The sequence below is a fragment of the Portunus trituberculatus genome, chromosome 47 (genome assembly GCF_017591435.1).
Source record: "Portunus trituberculatus isolate SZX2019 chromosome 47, ASM1759143v1, whole genome shotgun sequence".
Taxonomy (NCBI): Eukaryota; Metazoa; Arthropoda; class Malacostraca; order Decapoda; family Portunidae; genus Portunus; species Portunus trituberculatus.
In genome coordinates, this window is record NC_059301.1 from 4,485,431 (window position 1) to 4,509,574 (window position 24,144).

General features: G+C 40.6%; 1 protein-coding gene across 6 annotated transcripts in view; it reads right to left on the reverse strand.

Moving 5' to 3' along the window:
• Positions 1-24,144, reverse strand: part of LOC123520512 (4-hydroxyphenylpyruvate dioxygenase-like protein) — a 64,485-nt gene that overhangs the window by 10,392 nt on the left and 29,949 nt on the right. For 5 of the 6 annotated variants that reach the window (XM_045282832.1, XM_045282830.1, XM_045282829.1 and 2 more), the window contains one exon: positions 16,841-17,106. The exons of the other annotated variant lie outside the window; for it this stretch is intronic. In XM_045282832.1, coding sequence (XP_045138767.1) covers positions 16,920-17,106 — 187 coding nt within the window. In that variant the 3' untranslated portion in view covers positions 16,841-16,919. The remainder of the gene's footprint in view (positions 1-16,840; positions 17,107-24,144) is intronic. 6 annotated transcript variants of the gene reach the window in all.

Sequence of the window (24,144 nt, forward strand, 5' to 3'; positions counted from 1 at the left end):
CCTCACGCTTGAATACAATAACACCCTGCCTCAGTTCCACCACACCGTCGCCCCTGGCAAGAGTGTTATCCTACTTCTGCATTTACTGACTCAAGTTCTTAGTATCTTGCTCAATGGCACCAAAGAGAAAACTTCTTAGTGACAGCAGTGATGTTAAGAAAAGGAAAACCATTACGCTACAAGAAAAAAGAGGACATAATTAAAAGACATGAGAAGGGAGGCAGCAGCTGTGTGTGAGGGAGGGAAGAAGAAAATGGGAAGCCCGTTACCATGACAACGGGGAGGTTGACGACCTTGAGGGCTCGCACACCCATCATAACAATAACAACTCCGGAGCCTGGCAAGCCTACTATCAGAGAATGGTGGAGGTCAAGCACGCCTTATATAACATCAAGTCATCTTGGGACGAAGTGAAGACATCTACCATGAACTTGGCGTGGAATAAAGTATGGCCAGAATGTGCGCATGACTTCCCAGGCTTCACTGAAGACGACATCGATGCAATCAGAAATACAGTAAGTCCTTGTTATACGGTACATATGCATTCCTGAAAACCTTATCGCATATCGAATTTACCGTATACCGAACCCATTACAACATGTAATAATAGGGAATGCATTCCAGCATGTTGAACGTCACCCCTACAGAAATAAAAATACATGAAAATAATAATTAAAAAAAATATATATAAAGAAAGTAAAGTACTGCACAAAAGAAATAAACAGAAAATGTTTTTATTTACCATTCAATTGCCATGTATTCTATCAGATGATGTCCTTCCCGAGGCTAAGGGACAGTAGGGATTTCAGCCCTTACTTATTTTCCGCTGAGTGGGCAGACAAAGATAAGACGTCATCGTCTCCACTGTCGGAAGCAGATGTAGAAGAGCCAGCTGTACCAGGGTCAGCACGTTTCAATGGTTTGAAGAAAGAGAATATTGAAGAGGGGCCAGCTGTAGCAGGGTCGGCAGGTGTGACAAGGACAGCATGTCTGACTGGCTTGAAGAACGAGTAGATGGAGGACTGTTTAGTTTTTCTTCTTTTTTCATCATAGATTTCTTGATAAATCTTGACACTTTTCTCTACGTCATGAGCCACTTTGCTACTCCTGGCAGGATTTGGGTCACATTCCTTCAGGGCTTCCAGAGCTTTTTCGATACCACCGAGACATTCTCTAAGAGTTTTGATGTCCAGGCCACGCACAGGTTCTTCTTCCTCGTCTCCCTCTTTTTCTGCCTCCTGTGATGCCTTGTCTAGCTCTATAAGTTCATCATTTGAGAGGCTGTTCAGCATGGCTTTCCAAAAGATCTTGAACATCATCATCAACTTCATCAAAGCCAGCCCTATGGCACAGATTTACTATGTCATTTCTGATCGCACCGATGTCATCTTCAGTGAACCCTGGGAAATCATACGTGCATTCTGGCCATACTTTATTCCACGGCAAGTTCGTGGTAGACGTCTTCACTTCATCCCAAGATGACTTAATGTTATCCAAAGCGTGCTTGATGTTATAGGACTTCACTGATAGTAGGCTTGCCAGGCCCATCTGTGCCCTTTATCAGTTGCTGCATGGTTCGCCACTGGTAGTAGGCTTTAAACATTTGCCATGATAACTATGAATATATTTGTGCTTACAATAGACCCTTTAATATTCCATTTATTCATCTAATTAGTAATGCATGTAAGTAATATGTTATGCAGTTAAAAAAAAAAGGGGGGAGGGGAAGAGATAACAGGCTCCAAGGGTGGTCAAGTTAAAGTCAGTACTGTGAGTGGCGGGGAGGTGTGGCATGGATGGCGTCATCACTCTTGCTACCCCGCGCTGGGCCCTCTCGGATGACATGAGCGGATACCATACCTGTGAATTTTTCTTACCGTATATCGAATCGAGGGTAGTAATTTCCAAATACTGTAACTGTGAATTTACCGGATAAAGAACTACCATATAACGAGGACTTACTGTGACAGTAAATCTGTGCCATAGGGCTGGCTTCGATGAAGTTGATGATGATGTTCAAGATATTTTGGAAAGCCATGCTGAACTTCTCTCAAATGAACTTATAGAGCAAGACAAGGCATCACAGGAGACAGAAAAAGAGGGAGATGAGGAAGAAGAACCTGTGTGTGGCCTGGACATCAAAACTCTTAGAGATTGTCTCAATGGTATCAAAAAAGCTCTGGGGATGTTGCTGCTAGTAGGCAGCTTGGCACATTGGTCCTGCCTCAGCTGAGTTAGTATCTACGTGTTTCCTGCGGATCACATGCACTGTGATTGCTCTTTCAACATTTTCAAACTATTTAATTACCTATTTTTTTTGTCAAAAGAAAGTACAGTTTTAAATTTTCGTTTAATGTTTACATGTGAATGATGCCTGCTTCCCTTCCTCCTTTCCTCTCTCCTCCTCCATCATTTACCACCATTAGCTAAAAACATTCGTCTCCAAGGTAAGAGCATTAAATAAACTTTTGCTTTTATTTTACATATGTTCATGCATTGATCAAGTATGCATGTGTACGTAACTGAAAAGGCAAAACACAATTTCTCCCATCTCCGCATACCTCCTCCACCAACGTTTATCATGGAGGGAGAAAAACAATGTAAACAAACCTCTATGGCTGCGGCGGTGCGACCTCTATTCTCTCTCTCCTACTTAAAACTTCATTTATTCAATGAATAATGTTTACAGGATCATCAATGAGTTTTTCTGTGATCATACAAGCACCCTGTCTTCTGTGGGTGGCTAAATTTGTACACTCAAGCTGATCGACAGTCCCAAGTGAGGGGTTGGGAATGTGGTAGAGTAATGTCCCGTGGAATGCACCCTACGAGATAAATATACTTTATAAGAGTAGTTTATCTATTTATATTATCTTTTGTTATGTTTTATTGTTTCTGTACAATAATTATTATTTATAAATGCCTTCTTTTATACCTGAAAACACAAAAAAAATGGTGCTGGAATGGATTAATGGCATTTCAATGCATTTCAATGGGAAAAATAGTTTTGAGATATGAGCTCCATCACAGAATGAATTAAACTCGTATCTCAAGGTACCAGTGTGTGTGTGTGTATATATATATATATATATATATATATATATATATATATATATATATATATATATATATATATATTTATATAAATATATATATACAGTAATACTCTGCTTAACGGACACAATAGGGGGTGTCAAAGCTGTTCATAGAGCGGAAATTCGTTAAGCAGACGTAATTTTCCCATAGGAAATAATGGAAATAAGGAGGATGCGTTCTGGGCTGGTCTCTAACATACCACATGGGTTAAAAATATATATATATATATATATATATATATATATATATATATATATATATATATATATATATATATATATACAATAAGTCCTCGTTATACGTAGTTCTTTATCCGGTAAATTCACAGTTACGGTAATTGGAAATTACTACCCTCGATTCGATATACGGTAAGAAAATTTCACAGATATGGTATCCGCTCATGTCATCCAAGAGGGCCCAGCGCAGGGGACCAGGGGTGATGACATCATCCACACCACACCTCCCCGCCACTCACAGTACTGACTTTAACTTGACCACCCTTGGAGCCTCTTATCTCTTCCTGTCCCCCCCTTTTTCTAACTGCATTACATATTACTTACATGCATTACCAATTAGATGAATAAATGGAATATTAAAGGGTCTATTGTAAGCACAAAATATATTCATAATAATCATGGCAAACACTAAAAGCCTACTACCAGCGGCAAACCATGCAGCAACTGATAAAGGGCACAGATGGGCCTGGCAAGCCCATTATCAATGAATGGTGGAAGTTGTATAACATCAAGCATGCCTTAGATAACATCAAGTCATCTTGGGATAAAGTGAAGATGTCTACCAAGAACTTGGCGTGCCACTCACAGTACTGACTTTAACTTGACAACCCTTGGAGCATATTATCTTTTCCCCTCCCCCCTTTTTAACTGCATTACATATTAGTTACATGCATTACTAATTAGATGAATAAATGGAATATTAAAGGGTCTATTGTAAGCACAAATATATTCATAATAATCATGGCAAACATTTAAAGCCTACTACCAGTGGCGAACCATGCAGCAACTGATAAAGGACACAGATGGGCCTGGCAAGCCCCCTATCAGGGAATGTTGGAAGTCATATAACATCAAGCACGCCTTAGATAACATCAAGTCATCTTGGGACGAAGTGAAGACGTCTACCACGAACATGGGGTGGAATAAAGTATGGCCAGAATGCACGCATGATTTCCTAGGCTTCGCTGAAGACAACATCAGTGCGATCAGAAATGACATAGTAAATCTGTGCCATAGGGCTGGCTTTGATGAAGTTGATGTTCAAGATCTTTTGGAAAGCCATGCTGAACCTCTCTAAAATGATGAACTTATAAAGCTAGACAAGGAATCACAGGAGGCAGAAAAAGAAGGAGACGAGGAAGAAGAACCTGTGCGTGGCCTGGACATCAAAACTCATAGAGAATGTCTCGGTGGTATCGAAAAAGCTCTGGAAGCCCTGAAGGAACGTGACCCAAATCCTGCCAGGAGTAGCAAAGTGGTTCATGACGTAGAGAAAAGTGTCCAGATTTATCAAGAAATCTATGATGAAAAAACAAGAAAAATTAAGCAGTCCTCCATCTACTCGTTCTTCAAACTAGTCAGATATGCTGTCCCCGTCACACCTGCCGACCCTGCTACAGCTGTCCCTTCCTCTATATCCTCTTTCTTCAAACCATTGAAACGTGCTGACCCTGCTACAACTGGCCTTTCTACATCTGTTTCTGACAGTGCAGAAGTCGATGTCTTATCCTTGTCTGCCCACTCAGTAGAAGATGAGTAAGGGCTGAAATCCCTACTGTCCCTTAGCCTTGGGAAGGACATCATCTGATAGAATACATAGCGATTGAAAGGTAAATAGAAATATTTTGTTTATTTCTTTTGTGCAGTACTTCACTTTTTTTTTTCAAATGATTTTTTTTTCATGTATTTTCATTTCTGAAGGGGTGACTTTTTGACGTGCTGGAACACATTCCCTATCATTACATGTTATAATGGGTTCGGTATATGGTAAATTCGATATACGGTAAGGTTTTCAGGAACGCATATGTACCGTATAATGAGGACTTACTGTATGTACACTTAACCCTTGGCTATCGCGCCCAATTGGGGCCAAAATAGCCGCGCCATAGCCGAAAACGCGATAGCCGAATTGATCTTGGCGGGAAGGCGGTTTTTGCCAATGAGCGCTCAGATATTCCATGACGTCATGGCAGGGTGCGCTATAGCAGGCATCTGAGGTCGTGATAATGAAATTTTAGCAGCTTTTCATGGGTGCGCGATAGCAATAAAACGCGATAGCCAAAGTCGTGATAGCCGAGGGTTGACTGTATATTTCTATTAGCTTTTTACAAACCTTGCCCCCAAAAAAGGATTGTTTTGTAATGCATAAAGTGAAATCTTACATGGAATACCAAAAAATAAAGCAGAGATGAGATCGCCTACAGACGAAGCGGAGACTCGCGGCGACTCGGCTTCTTCTTCTTCTTCTTGTGACCCTTTTAGCTTGAGTGTTGTCTTTCACCACGTTATTTATGTTTCCACTCATCTATTGCCTGCTATAATGAATATCATATCTTAGTATTCATATTTCATTACTAATTCACTATCACTACTCACTGCCACAGAGTCCAGGTTATCCTCATGGCATGAGCCCATATGAATACTAAGATATGATATCCATTATAGCAGGCAATAGAAAAGTGGAAACAAATTTAATATCGTGGTGAAAGACAACATGCCAAGCTAAAAAGGTCACAAGAAGAAGAACAAGCGGCCAAGTCGCCGAAGTCTCCGCCGTCTGTGGCCGATCTCATCATCTCTGCTTTATTTTTTGGTATTCCATGTAAGATTTGACTTTATGCATTACAAAACAATCCTTTCTTGCAGACAAGGTTTGTAAAAACCTAATAGAAATGTTTTGTGAACATAAATGCATATTTAAGACAGTAATACCACCTCCAGAGGTGGTGTTCCCAGCAACCTCAAAGCAACCTCGTCATGGAAGCTATTTTGCGGCAGGAGGTTGCTCTGAGGTTGTTAAAGAATCTAGGATCCAGCTCCAGGAGCGCTAGAAACAAGTGGGGAGCCAGACAATCACAGCGAAGCTGCCGCGTTCGGTCCCTCACCAAGCAAATTCAAACCCAGAAAATTCGCTAAAACGGATGTGGTTGTACGTTATGCGAACTTTTTGGTCAACTTTATATAGTACGTTAAACCAAAAATTCGTTAGACGAACGTTCGTTAAGCGGAGTATTACTGTATATACATATACAGTATATACATATACAGTAAGGTCTCGGTTTACGTCAGAGTTATGTTCCTGAAACATGACGTAAGTCGATTTTGTACGTAACTCGAGTTTCCGTACATTTCAAAGCATATTATCGAGTTTTCAACCAATCATTGTTTATGGTCATTCAGGTAAGTTAAAGGTTATATTGTTATATTATTTACAACTATGTAGGAATATGAAACACAAGCTTGTTTTTGTTGTTGATTAGGGCCACGAACGCGAAGGACTGCAGGTTGCCGAGAGGGGTGGATGCCTGAGGCCGCCAGGAGGGTGGGCAGGTCGAATGTTGTGACGCCCACATGGCGGACAGCTGGGAGCGTAGTGCAGTGCGGTGGGAGTAGAAGCGTGGGTAGCAGGGCAGGAAATGCAATAGGAAAGGGCAATAGGGATCAGCAGACAGGCGCAGATGGTGCAAGTCAGCTGCAAGTGTCGTGTGGCCCAGGCGAAGGCTCCGGAGTTGTTATTGTTGTGATGGGTGCGGGAGCCCTCAAGGTCGTCAACCTCCCCGTTGTCATGGTAACGGCTTTTTTCTTCCTCCTTCTCATGTCTTTTAATTATGTCCTCTTTTCTTGTAGCATAATGGTTTACCTTTACTTAGCATCACTGCTGTCACTAAGTTTTCTCTTTGGTGCCATTGAGCAAGATACTAAGAACTTGAGTCAGTAAACAGAAGTAGGATAACACTCTTGTCAGGGGGCGACGTGTGGTGGAACTGAGGCAGGGTGTGTATTCAAGCGTGAGGAGGCGGTGTGGCGGGCAACCACCAACAATAACAATAAATCCGCACTTATGATTTAAAATTTTCAATTTTTAATCTTAAATTGCCTTATAGTGGACTGACGTAACTACGAGTTTGACGTAACTCGAGACCGACGTAACCGGGACTATATATATATATATATATATATATATATATATATATATATATATATATATATATATACAGTAAAGTCCCGGTTACGCCGGTCTCGAGTTACGCCAAACCCGTAGTTACATCAGTCCACTATAAGGCAATTTAAAATAAAAAATTGAAAATTTATAAATCGTAAAGTGCGGATTTATTGTTATTGTTGGTGGTTTGCCACACCGCCCGCCTCACGCTTGAATACACAACACCCTGCCTCAGTTCCACCACACCATCGCCCCTGGCAAGAGTGTTATCCTACTTCTGCTTACTGACTCAAGTTCTTAGTATCTTGCTCAATGGCACCAAAGAGAAAACTTTAGTGACAGCAGTGATGTTAAGAAAAGGAAAACCATTATGCTACAAGAAAAGAGGACATAATTAAAAGACATGAGAAGGAGGCAGCAGTTGTGTGTGAGGGAGGGAAGAAGAAAATGGGAAGCCGTTACCATGACAACGGGAGGTTGACGACCTTGAGGGCTCGCACACCCATCACAACAATAACAACTCTGAGCCTTCGCCTGGGCCACACGACACTGCAGCTGACTTGCACCGCCTGCTGATCCCTATTGCCCTTTCCTATTGCATTTTCTGCCCCGCTGCCCACACTTCTACTCCCACACTGCACCACGCCCCAGCTGTCTGCCCTGGGCCACAACTGACCTGCCCACCCTTCTGGCGGCCTCAGGCGCCCACCCCTCTGCAACCTGCAGTTCTTCGTCGGGCCCTAATCAACAACAAAACAAGCTTGTGTTTCATATTCCTACATAGTTGTAAATAATATAACAATATAACCTTTAACTTACCTGAATGACCATAAACAATGATTGGTTGAAAACTCGATAATATGCTTTGAAATGTACAGAAACTGAAAAATCACTTATTATGTTTCAGGAATGTAACTCTGGAATATATATATATATATATATATATATATATATATATATATATATATATATATATATATATATATATATATATATATATATATATATATATATATATATATATATATATATATATATATATATATATATATATATATATATATATATATATATATATATATATATATATATATATATATATATATATATATATATATATATATATATATATATATATATATATATATATATATATATATATATATATATATATATATATATATATATATATATATATATATATATATATATATATATATATATATATATATATATATATATATATATATATATATATATATATATATATATATATATATATATATATATATATATATATATATATATATATATATATATATATATATATATATATATATATATATATATATATATATATATATATATATATATATATATATATATATATATATATTGATAGTTGAAATTGTAGATACTAAAAGATAGGGAAACCCAGCAGAAATCTTCATATATGTCCTGCTTTATTATCATTGACGTTTCACCTTATAATGGAAGTCATCTTCAGGATCTATAATAAAGTATTAAAAAACTAGGTACAAGAATATAAAAGTCTTACAAAGACTTTTATATTCTTGTACAGTAAGTCCTCATTATACAGTACATATGCGTTCCAAACCTTACCGCAAATCGAAATTACCATATACCGAACCCATTATATCATGTAATAATAAGGGATGTTTTCCAGCACATCGAAAGTCACACCTACAGACATGAAAATACATGAAAATAGTCATATAAAAAAATGTAATGTACTGCACAAAAGAAATAAACAGAAAATTTTTTTATTTACCTTTCACTCACCATGTATTCTATCAGATGATGTTCCTCCTGAGGCTAAGGGACAGTAGGGATTTCAGCCCTTAGTCATAATATCCACAAAAAACACACCGTAAGGATTTCACTTGTGTTCAGTGAAAAACGCGGGAAGAGACTGATTGTTGTGGTGGCTGTGTAGTGTGGTGGTGCTACAGTACAGTGTAAACAAAACACGAGTGAATACCGTATCTGTGAATTTTTCTTACTGTAAATAGAATCAAGGGTAGTAATTACCAAACCCCGTAACTGTGAATTTACCAAATAATGAAGTATAGGAGGACTTACTGTACTTAGTTTTTTAATACTTTATTGTAGATCCTAAAGATGCCTTCCATTGTAAAGTGAAACGTCGATGTTAATAAAGCAGGACATATATGAAGATTGCTGGGTTTCCCTTTCCTTTAGTATACAGGGGATCCTCGCAATTGGACAGGGTTAGGGCAGTTTTTCATCGGTCGAATCAGCATTTATTTGAATCGTGAAGCAAATTTTCCCGTAAGATACTTAAGAATTAAGCGGGATAGGGATCAACCTCCAGCCTAGATTCCCCAAAACATCGCTATAACCTCTAAAAAACACTAAAACTAAATCAGTACTATTAAAGGCTTCATTCATATCTAACTTTTTTTTATTAAACACATTAGGATGCTGTACAGTACATTTTTGGAAATAAAAACACTTGCAGCAGTCTCGCGGTAGTTGTCCTTGTTCTTCCAAATTGTTGATACTGTTGATCTTGGGACAGCCATTTGCGCTGCAACGACTCTGTGAGCTATACCTGCCTCACAATTTCTTGTAAGCTCAAGCTTATCTTTGAAAGGCAGGAAATTATGCTTCTTAGGGCTGGGGCTGGAGGTGGCTTTCTGTCATCTTGAGTCAAGACGAAATGCACCGTTTTCCTCTAGTGTCAATTTTTAGTCAAATTAAGATCTATGGCTTCTAATTAACACTTTTATGATAAAAATAATTTTCTTGTTAATTGGAATGATGCTATAATCTCAAATCAATAGAATCTTGATAAGTAGATGTAAATATATTTGTATATATATATTTTTTGTCCTAGCCTAACAGTGAATGCTCATAGGGAGCATTAAAGGCCAAAACTAGCAACAAAAAAATAGCTACGGCTTGCTGGGGGTGAAGGGACCGCCATGTTTGTTTACAGTTGACAAACGTGACAAAGGCGGAAGCGAGCTTGTGCGTAATGACCGGTATCGACAAAAGTTGAGTCTTCAGAAAGTTGACAGAAAAAGTTCACAGAAAAGTGCTAGTGTGATGCCACCTGCAATCCACAGGGTAGCGTTGGTTTACATTTTCGCCTGGCAGGTTTGCGGCGAATTTGGGGTGGCGGCATATTTGACCGGGTGGGTGGCACGCGAGATATGAATGTCGAATTGGCGAGTCAGTTAGTTGAACCTTGAGGATTGGGTATTAATTAACTGAGTTCGAATTGGCAATAATTCATGCGAACGGTCGAATTGCAAGGATCCCCTATATATATACAGGCAACCCCCGCTTAACGAACGGGTTACGTCCCTAAAATACCCTTCGTTAAGCGAATTTTCGTTAAGCAAACCAATTATAACAAGACTAACCCCTGACTTGAGCTTCCATTGAGAGTAAACAAAGCGAGAGTGCATCATAGTACAGTAAAAGGTTTAATGGAAGTAAAAATTATGAAGTTAAACATTTAAGCAGTTTAATTTAAGACTGTCATTATAATGTACACTAATGTATGTATGTAAGTAGCTTTATAATGTTGATGATCTTAAATTTGTGAAGGGAGGGAGAGTGGAGCAGGAAATATGCTAGCTGGCAACCTGTGGAATGTAAACAAAGGGTATATCATTGTACCGCATACAAAAGTTATGTACCACATTTCCACAAGGCTTTCCATTTTATCCATTGCAGAGTCACGAGTTCAGGTGGTTCTTTTAGCTTGCAAGGAAGATATGATCTCACCAGCCTTCTTAACACTTTCAGTGCTCCGGACCATGATCGTGGCTTTGAGGGAAATGCCTCCTGTCCATGATCGTGGTCCCATATTTGACGAGTCACAGAATTAAACTGCGCGCCTCCTGGCTGCTGCTAGTTGTCAGATGACATTCTCCCACCCTCCCTCGACTCATGGGACACGCCATCAGTTGTATGGTAAGAAAAATATAGTCACAATGGCATCCACAAAGTAGACTAACAGATGCCCCTTTTCTCACAATTATTATTATTTTACGACGTCGCTAGTGCTATTTGTTAATTTATTTACATAAATAATAAGAGTAATGATCAAATCTTGTTGTTACAGAGCAGATATGCCAGATATTATTTGTTTATTAGTAGTATATTGTGTATTTTGTATATTACCATATAGTGGCATGCGTATCCTCGCTCATGATAGTATGTACATCAAGAAAACACTCTGAAAACGTATTTTATATTATTTGTGTGAACATAATGTATGCACAGGTGTGAAAAATAATTACTCTAGCACATTATGGAGCAGTTCTGAGCAATTGCAATTCAAATCAGGAGGAAAATTCTGTGTAATTTAGTGAGAACACCTGCAGAAGTTGCGGCGGAAAATAACCACCCGCTACGATGGCAATACTCAACAGCGCACAACGTACCACCAGAAAGCCAACTTTCCATCATTATTGCACCACTTTCCATGATGAGTAGAGACCTAAAATTTTTACAGTAGATGCGTAACACTCTATTATGCATGAGAATATTGATTTTTTAAATTTTTGCAAACCTTGATTTTTCGGGCAAATTTGCGTCTCACAGACATGACCCAAAAAACTATTTGCGCCCTGAAAGGGTTAAGAAGACAAGCAAAGGAATAGCATTGGAGAAAGAGCACAGTGCTTTGCCTCTTCATGGACAATTCATATGTGTATATTTCTTCAGATTCTATAAATATGAAATCACATATCATTATTATTGGTAACTATATAAGCAATTCACACTCCTAAATAAGAGTAGCACCATCAAGGCAACAAATAAATATGGACTAAAAACTTTTTTCACATTAAGGAAATAACAATCTTAAACTTTAAAAAACATGAAAAGCTACAATCTTGAAAATTTCTCATACTTTCCATTGTCCCTCTTTCAAAAAGATAAATAAACAAATAAGTAAATTAAACCTTGAAACCTTTTAATTTTACAATGAATAGTTTGACTTATATGCTGATTTTCCCTGGAATGATTATTGCTTCCGTGTCAGAGACCCATCTCTTTGTGCTGAACGCATAACAGAGGTGTTAGTATCTGGCATGGAGGCGTACATTCCTCATTCTTTTTCTTAACCTAAATCTTCTAAACCTTGGTTTAACTCAGCCTGTTCTCGTGCTATACATGATAAAGAGGTTGCCCACAAAAGGTACTTGAGCCTTCAATCTCCTGAATCTCATGAACTTTATATCTCTGCCCGGAATCATGCCAAGTCTGTTCTTCAACTTGCCAAACACTCTTTCATAAATAGGAAATGTCAAAATCTTTCAAACTCAAACTCTCCTTGTGACTTCTGGCATCTAGCCAAACACATCTCAAACAACTTCACTTCTTCATCTTTCCCTCCTTTATTTCATCCTGATGGCACCACTGCCATCTCTTCTGTCTCTAAAGCTGAACTCTTTTCTCAAACCTTTGCTCACAACTCCACCTTGGACGATTCTGGGCTTGTCCCTCCCTCTCCTCCTCCCTCTTACTATTTCATGTCTACAATCAAAATTCTTCGTAATGATGTTTTCCATGCCCTTGCTGGCCTAAACCCTCGGAAGGCTTATGGACCTGATGGGGTCCCTCCTATTGTTCTCAAAAACTCTGCTTCCGTGCTTGCACCTTGCCTGGCCAAACTCTTCCAACTTTGTCTATCGAGTTCTACCTTTCCTTCTTGCTGGAAGTTCGCCTACATTCAGCCTGTTCCTAAAAAGGGTGACCGTTCTAACCCCTCAAACTACCGTCCTATAGCTTTAATCTCTTGCTTGTCTAAAGTTTTTGAATCTATCCTGAATAGGAAGATTCTCAAACATCTGTCACTTCACAATCTTCTGTCTGATCGCCAGTATGGCTTCCATCAAGGTCACTCTACTGGTGATCTTCTGGCTTTCCTTACTGAGTCTTGGTCATCCTCTTTTAGAGATTTCGGTGAAACTTTTGCTGTTGCGTTAGACATATCAAAAGCTTTTGATAGAGTCTGGCATAAAGCTTTGATTTCAAAACTGCCCTCTTACGGCTTCTATCCTTCTCTCTGCAACTTTATCTCATGTTTCCTTTCTGACCGCTCTATTGCTGCTGTGGTAGACGGCTACTGTTCTTCTCCTAAACCTATTAATAGTGGTGTTCCTCAGGGTTCTGTCCTGTCACCCACTCTCTTTCTATTATTCATTAATGACCTTCTTAACCAAACTTCTTGCCCTATCCACTCCTACGCTGATGATACCACCCTACATCTTTCCACGTTCTTTCAGAGACGTCCAACCCTTCAGGAAATTAACAGATCATGCGGGGACGCCACGGAACACCTGACTTCCGATCTTTCTAAAATTTCCGATTGGGGCAGAGAAAATCTAGTAGTTTTCAATGCCTCAAAAACTCAATTCCTCCATCTATCAACTCGACACAACCTTCCAGACAACTATCCCCTCTTCTTCAATGACACTCAACTGTCTTCCTCTTCCACAATGAATATCCTCGGTCTGTCCTTTGCTCATAATCTTAACTGGAAACTTCACATCTCATCTCTTGCTAAAACAGCTTCTATGAAGTTAGGTGTTCTGAGATGTCTCCGCCAGTTTTTCTCGCCCCTCCAACTGCTTACTCTGTATAAGGGCCTTATCCGTCCCTGTATGGAGTACTCTTCGCATGTTTGGGGGGGTTCCAGTCACACAGCTTTGCTTGATAGGGTGGAATCGAAAGCTCTTCGTCTCATCAACTCCCCTCCTCTGACTAACTGTCTTTAGTCTCTTTCTCACCGCCGAAATGTTGCATCCCTTTCTATATTTTATCGCTATTTTCATGGTAACTGTTCTACTGATCTTGCTAACTGCATGCCTCCTCCTCCACGGCCACGCTGCACAAGGCTTTCTTCTTCCTCTCATCCCTATTCTGTCCAACTCTCTAATGCAAGAGTTAACCAGTACGCTCAATCATTCATCCCTTTCACTGGTAAACTCTGGAACTCCCTCCCTGCATCTGTATTTCCAAATTCCTACAACTTATCTTCTTTTAAGAGGGAGGTAGCGAGGCATTTGCTCCCCTAATTCTGGCTGACGGTTTTGGCACTTTTTGTACTCTTTGGAGTACAGCGCTCAAGTGGGCTTTTTTCTAACTTTCTTTTTTTTGCCCTTGGCTGGCCCTCTTCCCTACGTAAAAAAAAAAAAAAAAAAAAAAAAAAAAAAAAAAAAAAAATACATATACAGGTAACTCTCGATTTACACAATAGATGTATTCCAAGAGGTATCATGTATGTCAAAATTCGCATAAAACAAACTTTTAATTCTCATAAGAAACAATCGATAATAGGGGTGATGCGGGATGTGGTCCAAAACATTTTGTACAAAATACTCTATTTATTTAGCTAAATTAACATGTTTTTATTATTTACCATTCTAAATACTAGAAGTGTATTTAAAGTAAAGGCAAAAAGCAAGAAATAATAAAAGAAAGCAAAAATTAATAAGAGAAAACAAAACAAAGAATACGTAAACACAACACTCATTGCATCACTGCCTTCACCACTCACACCACAGTCAGTCACCATCTTCCTCTGAGCTCTTCCACTTTATCAAAAATCCACTTATCAAAAATAACCCCACAGTATAAAAGTACACACTAGTAAAAAAAATAAATGCATGATGCCAATGTTTTCACCCCTCACAAGCACTTGCCGTTGCTGTCCACTCTCTGGCGCAGTTTAAAAGTCTGTCTGGCACTCAGTTTGAAAATGTGGTTGGGGCAAATCGCGAATAAGCAAACCGATCGCGCAAATTTAATTAATCATAATATTTTTTTGGTCACGTATTAACAAAAACGCGTAAATTAAACGCGCGTAAATCAAGAGTTACCTGTAGTCTTGTTAAATCATGGTCTTCACATCTACTGCAGCATGTGATGTGTTTTCTTGATCCTCTCCTATAGGAGAGGATCTACACTGTCAAGTTTTCAGTGTTTGCCAGCTAGTTTAATTCAGGAAATGGTCAGCATCATCTTGCAATACTGAGTAGTCATCTCAAAGTAAACACTATACATATTACAATATATATCTATTGATTTATCATGCTTTTATTTCTTCCAGTATTTTTCTGTTGCTACTTTACCACGGCATTTCTATATAGTTACTTGAGTTTATACGACTAACATCATTATATAGAGCAAAATATAGTCAACTGCTGTACCAAGCTATTTTATTCTTAGAGACTTTAATACAACACAAAACCTCAACACACATTTCACTTTGTTTTTTTTTTTAAAGAGAAAAAAGAAAATTTGCAGCCAAAACCAAAATACCCTGAGGGTGTTGGATTGCTTTCACAGCCATATCTCTAAGCTTTGTCTTGCAATAGCCTGAACATGGTATGCCTTTAAACTAAAAATAACTTATCAGGATGTCCATTAGTTAACATTGTTAGGTCTCTGTGAAGTCAAAAACATCCATGCAGAACAGTTTGGTTGGCAACAGACAATCTTACCATCAGACTTTGATATCTAAGTTAGGAAAATAAGCTCATTTACAGGGCTTCATATGTCTATGTCCAAGGAATAGAGATGGTATAAAAAAAAGCAACGCATGGTTATAACCTTAATTCTACTATTAAAGTGTTTATGTTGTAGATATATGTTTAAAAAAACTTAAGCTATTTTAATATCTCAGTATGTAATACAATATCCAAAAATATACAGTATGCACCAGACCAACTTTTCTGTGAAATATTACAATAGCTGGTGAATCTGGCTACCACAATGGGAGTTCAGGTTTTCTCCTATTGATACCCAAAATAGCCAATCATGAATGCATAACTTTGGCAGAGTGCTTTACAGAGTTATATCATGAAGTCATTTTCAACATAAAAAAAAAAATAAATAAATAAATAAAAAAAGACAAGGGAGTAGAAATTGACTGCAATCTGAACTTTTCTAAACACATGGCAGAAAAATTAATCAAGCTAACAAAATTTATGCTGTAATCATAACATTTGCTTGCCTGGATTACAACCTTAATAAGACCACTCAAATATTGAATCCTTATTCAGAAAAAAAAAAAAAAAACACAGCCAGTCCAGAATGTAGTTTTGAAATATTCCTTTAAAAACCAAGATAAATTTTGAAAAAAACAGGAGCAAAAATTTTATTACACAAAACCACATAGTCCACTTTCCAAGCCACCAGTGTAAATGTTGAGGCTCTGCAACTGAAATGACTGGTCTAATAAGCCTTTCCAAAAAGACAAATACACATGAATACTTTCATTAGATATTCCTATTTCCATCTGAATTACCAGTATATATGTATGTGTGTTTGTAGCTGAAGGAATTAAACATGGCAATCATATCAAAATAAAGAAATTATACATACTCTATTGCCATATCAAAATAAAGAAATTATACATACTCTTTATTCATGATATCTATATATCTATCTATTTATCTACCAATCTATGTGTGTAAGGGTTCAAATTTTTTCTTTGCATGCATTGTAAATGAAAACCAAGACAACAAAAACAAAAAAATATTGAATTTCATATTACCTTTTTGATGTTCTACTTGTCTGAATCTTCAATATACAGCATATGAGAGCATTCACTAGCATATTTTGGCTTCAATCTTTTACTGTTGATTGTGAATGATGGACTGGGCAAGTCTGGCTTTCTTCTGCTGCTTATCACAAATAATGGATTGGGCAAGTGCTCTGATGTTGCCAGCACCAAAGCCTACGGCTCCCTTACGATGGATCACCTCCATGAAAAAGGTATCCTCTTGAAAGATTGGAGTTGTAAACACTTGTAGTAGGTACCTTTAAGTGGACAAGTTACATTAATGAGTAATCAGCTTGTTTGTAAGTGAAACACCAATAAAAGCCTTACATTAACATCATTCTTATCATGTCATTGGATCATACAAGAGACAATAGAAAAGCATCTCCAGCTCTCTTTCCACATTCTATTAGTCATCTTTCATGACCTGGAGAGAATACAGACATATTTGGTGTCATGTTTTTATTTTTTTTATTTTTCCATAAAATTGAATAGCAAGATTAGTTGATCCCTCTGTTACCAACAACACAATCCCAATCTCCATCTCCCACACCAAATTTTTTACATGCTTCTCTTGATTTTGTGGGAGTAGTTTATATCTACCCTTATACTCTTATTTACTCACTTATGTAATTTTGTCAACATGTTCAAACAGAATTTAGTCACAAGATACATGTCATATGATATAAAACCACAAGTGCAAAGGAGTGGAACATGTGGAGTGAAAACAGTGGTGTTTGGGTGTCATTACTCATTTTCCTAGTCACTGCTCACCTTTCTGTTATTCTCTGGCAAATATTTCTCATCCAAGTCACTTATGATGCCATCTGACCTTGTAGCTAAATTTCAAGAATCACTTCACGCATGAACTCATTCTCAGACAGAGATAAATAAGAACACACTACAACACATGCCAACAACACATTGCATGGGATCACCATCAAAATGCCACAATACCCCAGCCAATCTGTCATATTGTCATTATGAGTCATAAATATCATATAAACTAATAACATGAAGCCTTCTGTATTGCCAGATAAACTGTAACTCACAAACATTTCACTGGTCCTTCAGAGAAAATTTATATGAGTTACAATGGTAAATATAACAAAAGAGTTAATAATTGATACACCATGCTCAAGAAGTAGATGAGATCACAATATTTCTGTTAAAATAATTTGAGTTTTCAAATACAGTAATACTTCGAGATACGAATATTCCAACATACAATTTTTTTGATATACGACGAAAAATTTCATATAATTTATGCCTCAAAATACAAAGATATTTTTAAGATACAAATAGCCATCGGTAGGTGGCGCAGCGATCACTCAGCTACCCACATCCACCCGAACATTCAGTTTGCATTGTGTATCGTTGTTCATCCTTTGTGCATGTAGTATGTGTTTGTGCTCCTCAAGTGTGTTTTTTTTCTTAAGTTTTGTGGACTCAAGACCTCGTGATCATGGGTTCCAAAAGTAAAAATAAGAAGGCTGAAAAGAAGAAACTTAGAAGAATCTTGCAATGGATATGAAACACAAGATAATTGCAAAATATGAACATGGTGTGCATATCTGTGACTTGGCCCTGTGTGCTAACACTAGTAGTAACTGTAAAGTCAAACCATTGTTGGTGTATCATTCTGAGAACCCCAGGGTCTTTAAAGCACATAAAGTGTTAAAAGAGAAACTCCAGGTCATGTGGCGTGCCAATAGTAAGACATGGGTAACTCGCCAATTCCTCCTCCGTACTACATATACAAAGTTCTATCACTGCATCGGTAAGTATGAATGCAAGTTGGGAGTTTTCACTCGCGCTAACTCGGCAGGTTTGGTGAGAAACACACAAAATAGCCTGTATTCACATACTGATTATACTTGGAAATTCAATAAATGAGTGAGTGCAAATGGTGTTCTACCCACAATGCAAAAAACCAGAAGTTTCTAGATGCTATGGTTACCAAAATATCACAGGTTGAATGAGGTGGTATCATCGGTGTTCGTGGCCTTGCGTCCGATCAGGTTTAGTGGCCTTGGCTAAAGCGATAGAAAACGGGCCCCTTGTATCTCTCTCTCTCTCTCTCTCTCTCTCTCTCTCTCTCTCTCTCTCTCTCTCTCTGTCGCCTCTTCTGATACCACTCTCATTCAAATGTTGTCTCCCCGCTACATGGCGAGAGACCCGAGGTGTAGAAGTAAGGCACGCAGGAGAGGTGGCGGAATTGGACACTGTGAAATCACTGTCACTACCACCATCCATCGTGGGAGTTGATGACACATTGATGTACAGGCAACCCCCGCTTAACGAAGGGGTTACGTTCTTAAAAAACACTTCGTTAAGCAAAACTTCGTTAAGCAAACCGATTATAACAAGTTTAATCTCTGATTTGAACTTCCATTGAGAGTAAGCAAAGCGAGAGTGCATCATAGTACAGTAAAATGTTTAATGAAAGTAGAAATTATGAAGTTAAACATTTAGGTAGTTTAATTTAAGTCATTATAATGTACACTAATGTATGTATGTACGTAACTTTATAATGTTGATGATCTTAACTTTATGAAGGGAGGGAGAGTGAAACGGGAAATACACTAACCGGCAACCTGTGAAATGTAAACAAAGTGCGCATCATGGTACCGCATACAAAACTTATGTGCCACATTTCCACAAGGCTTTCCATTTTATCCATTGTAGAGTCACAAGTTCAGGTGGTTCTTTTAGCTTTCAAGGCAGATGCGGTCTCACCAGCCTTCTTAATAGAGTCTGCTGACTTGAAAATAGTAGACAGTAGATGGAGTCAAGATGGTGGCAAGCAATATTATTAGTTTTCTGGCCTCTCTCTTGTCTGTGAATAATACCCAGCTTCACTTCGAGAGTAAGACACTTCCTTCTTAGGAACGTTAGACCACATTGCAGGGCGTTTTGGTGGTAAGTTGAACTAGGGAAGATGAGCTGCTGGTGACGCTGTTATGTTTTGACTGGGGAGTGAGTGGTGCGCGTGATCTTGATCTTGATCTTGATGGTACAGGTGACGCAGAATTTCTTCTGAGTCAGGCCTTTGTATCGGCAGCGCCTGCGTTGTCCACGAGAGGCTTGATCTTGATCTTTATTCTACAGGTGTCTCAGGATTTCTCCTGAGGCAGGCCTTAGTACCAGCAGCTCCTGGTGTATTCAAAAGCCTGTCAGCTTGCATGATACAGTGGGGCTTTAAAATTTTGAAAAAAATTACCTGGATAAAACTTTGTTAAAGCGAGTTTGGTGTTCGTTAAACGAACAGATGGCAGTAAAACAAAACCTTTGTTGTAGCGAAATTTCGTTGGGTGAACCTTCGTTAAACGGGGGTTGCCTGTATAGCATATGTTTACTCCTGATGAATGTTGCCAGCTCACAAGCAAAGAAGACAGAAAATTAGCCAAAATCTAGCCCAAAAATGCCTAAATGCCTATTGACATGCCCCTAGTCTTGCGTGATGAACGTCTATCGACTGTCCCGACTTTAGCGGGATAAGTTGTTATTTTGGGCAACATAGTACATTCATATCATGCATACAATAAACATTGTATTTATCTTATATTAAATCTATATTTGGTTGGTATTTAAAGCATGTTAATTTTTTTTTTTGGGGGGGTAAATTTGTATCACTAGAACGAATTAATTCTATTTCCATTAATTTCTATGGGAAAAATTGATTTGATATATGATTTTTTTTTATATACAACGATCATCACAGAACTAATTAAATTTGTGTGTCGAAGTACCACTGTAGAATGTTCTACAAAAATTGTTCTACGAGTATTAACCCTAATGTTCCGGTGATTAAACTATTTTCCAATATCCCATGACAAGTAAAAATGGTAAACCTAGAAATTGTCAGAAGACTGTTTGAATACTAATTATTATTTTCTCTTTGTTATTCTGAATACAATGATATACTTTCTAGCTAGATGTGACCTCTGAAAGTTTAGTTATTTCCTTATCAAGGATTCCTCCTCCGCCCGCTGTGTGATCCGTCAAGCAGAAACAGCTCGGTCAGCGATGACACCGCGCAAACACACACATACTCTCTCTCTCTCTCTCTCATCTTGGAAGAGAAATTGTACACTTCCAATGAGAGAGAGAGAGAGAGAGAGAGAGAGAGAGAGAGAGAGAGAGAGAGAGAGAGAGAGAGAGAGAGAGAGAGAGAGGTCACGCGTGGTAGCTCCGTGTTTTCGTGGTGTTACAGTGGTTTAACAAAGTGCAGTGTTGTGAAAATTTCAGTGCTTGAAGTGCTAAGTGTCCTGGTGTCCATGTAAAAGTGTAAGGTGTGCTAAGCCTTGCAATAGTGTTGAAAAATCACTTGAAAAGAGTGCTTGTACCCGTGCAGTGACCGAGACCCGGGCCTGACCTGACGCGAGGCCTAAGGCAGCACACAGTTGCCAAATCTCTCCAAGGTAGTTTTTAAACAACCTGTATCTCTCTCTCCATGGCTGGTTTGGCTTGACTTGTGGGAGAGGTAGTTAGTGTCGTGTGTTTTTTGTGCGCCTGTGGGGAAGTGCTTTGTGTTCTGTGCCAGTGTTCAGTGTCTGTGTTCACGAGTGTGTTAGTGTCGTACGTGTCGTTTAGAGCCAACACTCGTTGTCGCTCCCACACCTGGCTCCACAATTCCCCAGGGAATCACTAATCCTCTCCCTCAATGTCTAGCCCCGCCCATCGCCCCATAGCCAGGCGAGACTTGCCTGGCTACCAGCCACAGAATTGGTGTTGCGTTTGTGGCAAAGCAACACTTAAGACTCAACACGTGAGCTGTGACGAGGAAACCTGCCGTAACCTTTGTCACAACAGCTGCCTTGGGGATACGCCAGTCTTCAAGTGTAGCTACACGGAACAGCTACGACTCCAAGCAAACATCCCGGACCCCGTCACCTACATCAGCGAGGAGACTGACACACCCCCAACGCCACTACCGGACGATAGTGGGGAGAGTCAGTGGGAGGGCTTGGAGAAAGGAGAGCTAGTTTCACTAGTTGAGAAGCTCACTGAGGAAGCCTCTCAACAAAACTGTGTGATTAAGTCCCTCCAGGACGACCGAGACTTGATCATACAGCACAGAGACGTGTTTGCTGCGGCTCTCAGAGTAGCAGACAGGCTGATAGCGTCAAAACAGCGCCAGACGCAAGTAGCCACACGCTCTCAGGCAGTCAGCGCCCACGCAGAGTCAATTGACGAACACTGGGAGGTGGTTTGTCAGGACTCTGAGAGGTGGAGGACGTGGTGGAGCTCGGATAAACCGCAACAGCTCCGGTACGCAGCTGTTTTCTCCACTTCCACCTTCCCTTCGCCTGCCCGGGAAACAACGACCGCTCCGCCTACCTCCACTGCTTCCACCGCCACACAGAGCGACTGTGACACCTCCCCAGCGTCCACTGTCACTCCTTCTGCCACACAGAGTGACTGCTCGGTACTCACTACCACGTCTACCGCCACACGGAGCAGCAGGGACTCTTCCTCCATAAACACAGCGAACGGAGTAGATCGCGGTGCCTCTGTTCGCCCACGAACCTCTCCTCAGACCACTTCAGGAGATTGGAGAAAAAAGAAATCTAAGAGGGAAGTGCAGCAGGACGCGAGGAGGGTGTCCAGCGAAGGACTGAGGACTCACCAGGCCACCAAGCAGACACAAAAGCGAGCCAAGGCAAAAGTGTGTGAGTACTGCTCACGGAAAGGACACACTTCTGCTACTTGCCACGCCAGAACTGACGATTTACGTCAGGAGCGTCTCCTACAGCGGCTCCTTACGGTGGAAAGACACACAGCCACACCCTTCCCACCTGCAGCGCCTCAGCCCGCCCACCCCCTCACTTCATTTCAGTCCTTGCCACAACCTCGCCCACTCCTTCCTCAGCCTGGTATCTGGAATCAGAGCCAGGGGCGGCAGTGGACCACTCCTCTTCACCAGTACCAGCAGTCGGCCGCGGACCCTAACCACCACCTCGGACTAGCAGGCCTCGCTCACTACCATCCCTCACCATGGTACAGCCAGCTTGCCCCGCCGCCAACTAAAGGTCGTCTCTAGCAACGTCCGTGGTCTCCGGACTAACCTTGCAGACTTATACCACAACTGTGTGCAACGACACAATGCAGACGTTGTTGTGGTGACCGAGACATGGCTGAACAGTGAGGTGGAGCCCACGTATGGCAGGATGCAGGGCTTCACCCACTGGGTGAGGAGGGACCGACAGGAGCGAACAGGAGGTGGAGTGGCTGTCTGCTTCAAGGAAGGAATGCAGGCCCAGCTACTCGACATAGACACGCCTCCACTGATGGAGATGATGTACTTCCGAGTAATGCTGGCAGACCGCTCAGCCCTCCTGCTGTGTGCCCTGTATCGCCCCCCGCGACAAGGGCCTGACTCACTCCTGTACCTGACTGAGACCTTAGACAACCTGATGATGGCACACAGCTGCAGCCACGTGCTGATTGTGGGGGATCTCAATCACCACCTGGAAAGAGACGCCTACGAGAATCTCCTGGAGGTGCAGGGTCTGACAGATCATGTCACCTTCCCCACACATGAACGAGGAGGGACATTAGACCCTGTCATCTCAGACTACCAGGAAGACAAGCTTCAGTGTCATCAGCTGGGGCTCGTGGGCAGCTCTGACCATCACGCTGTACTGACACAGCTGGAAGTGGGCGTGGCTCAGGACGAGGCCACCACCCGCACCATCTGGCTGTGGAACAAAGCAGACTGGGCTTCCCTGCGCCGCGACCTGACCCACACCCCATGGGCCACTCTGCTACAGGGAGGAGCAGAGAGTGAAGCACTTGCACTCACCTCTCACCTTCTCGCCCTCCAGAGACGCCACGTCCCACACAGGGGAATACACCACCAGATCGACGGATCAGCCATGGTTTGGCTACCGTTGCCGTGTTGCTGCCGAGGCAAAGTATGCTGCCTGGCTCCGCTACAAGAGGAACCCGACTCGGCGCAACAAGGACCTGCACAGGGCTGCATGCAGGAGGATGGTGGTAACCAGCAAGTGGGCCTTAAAAAAGTGGGAGGAAAGCCTGCGCCGGAAACTGTGTGGCACTGGCGTAGGAAACAAAACTTGGTGGTCTCTTGTTAAGGACAAACAAGGAACTGGCCACCAAGAATCCATCCCTCCCCTCAGCAAGCAGGACGGTACTGTCGCCACCAGCAGTAAGGAGAGGGCACAGTTGCTGGCTTCCTTGTTTGCTGGAAAAATGAAGGTCGGGAATCCACAGCAGCCACCGCCTCAGCTGGTCCAGCAATGTGAGAAGACTGTCACCATGGTGGAGGTGAC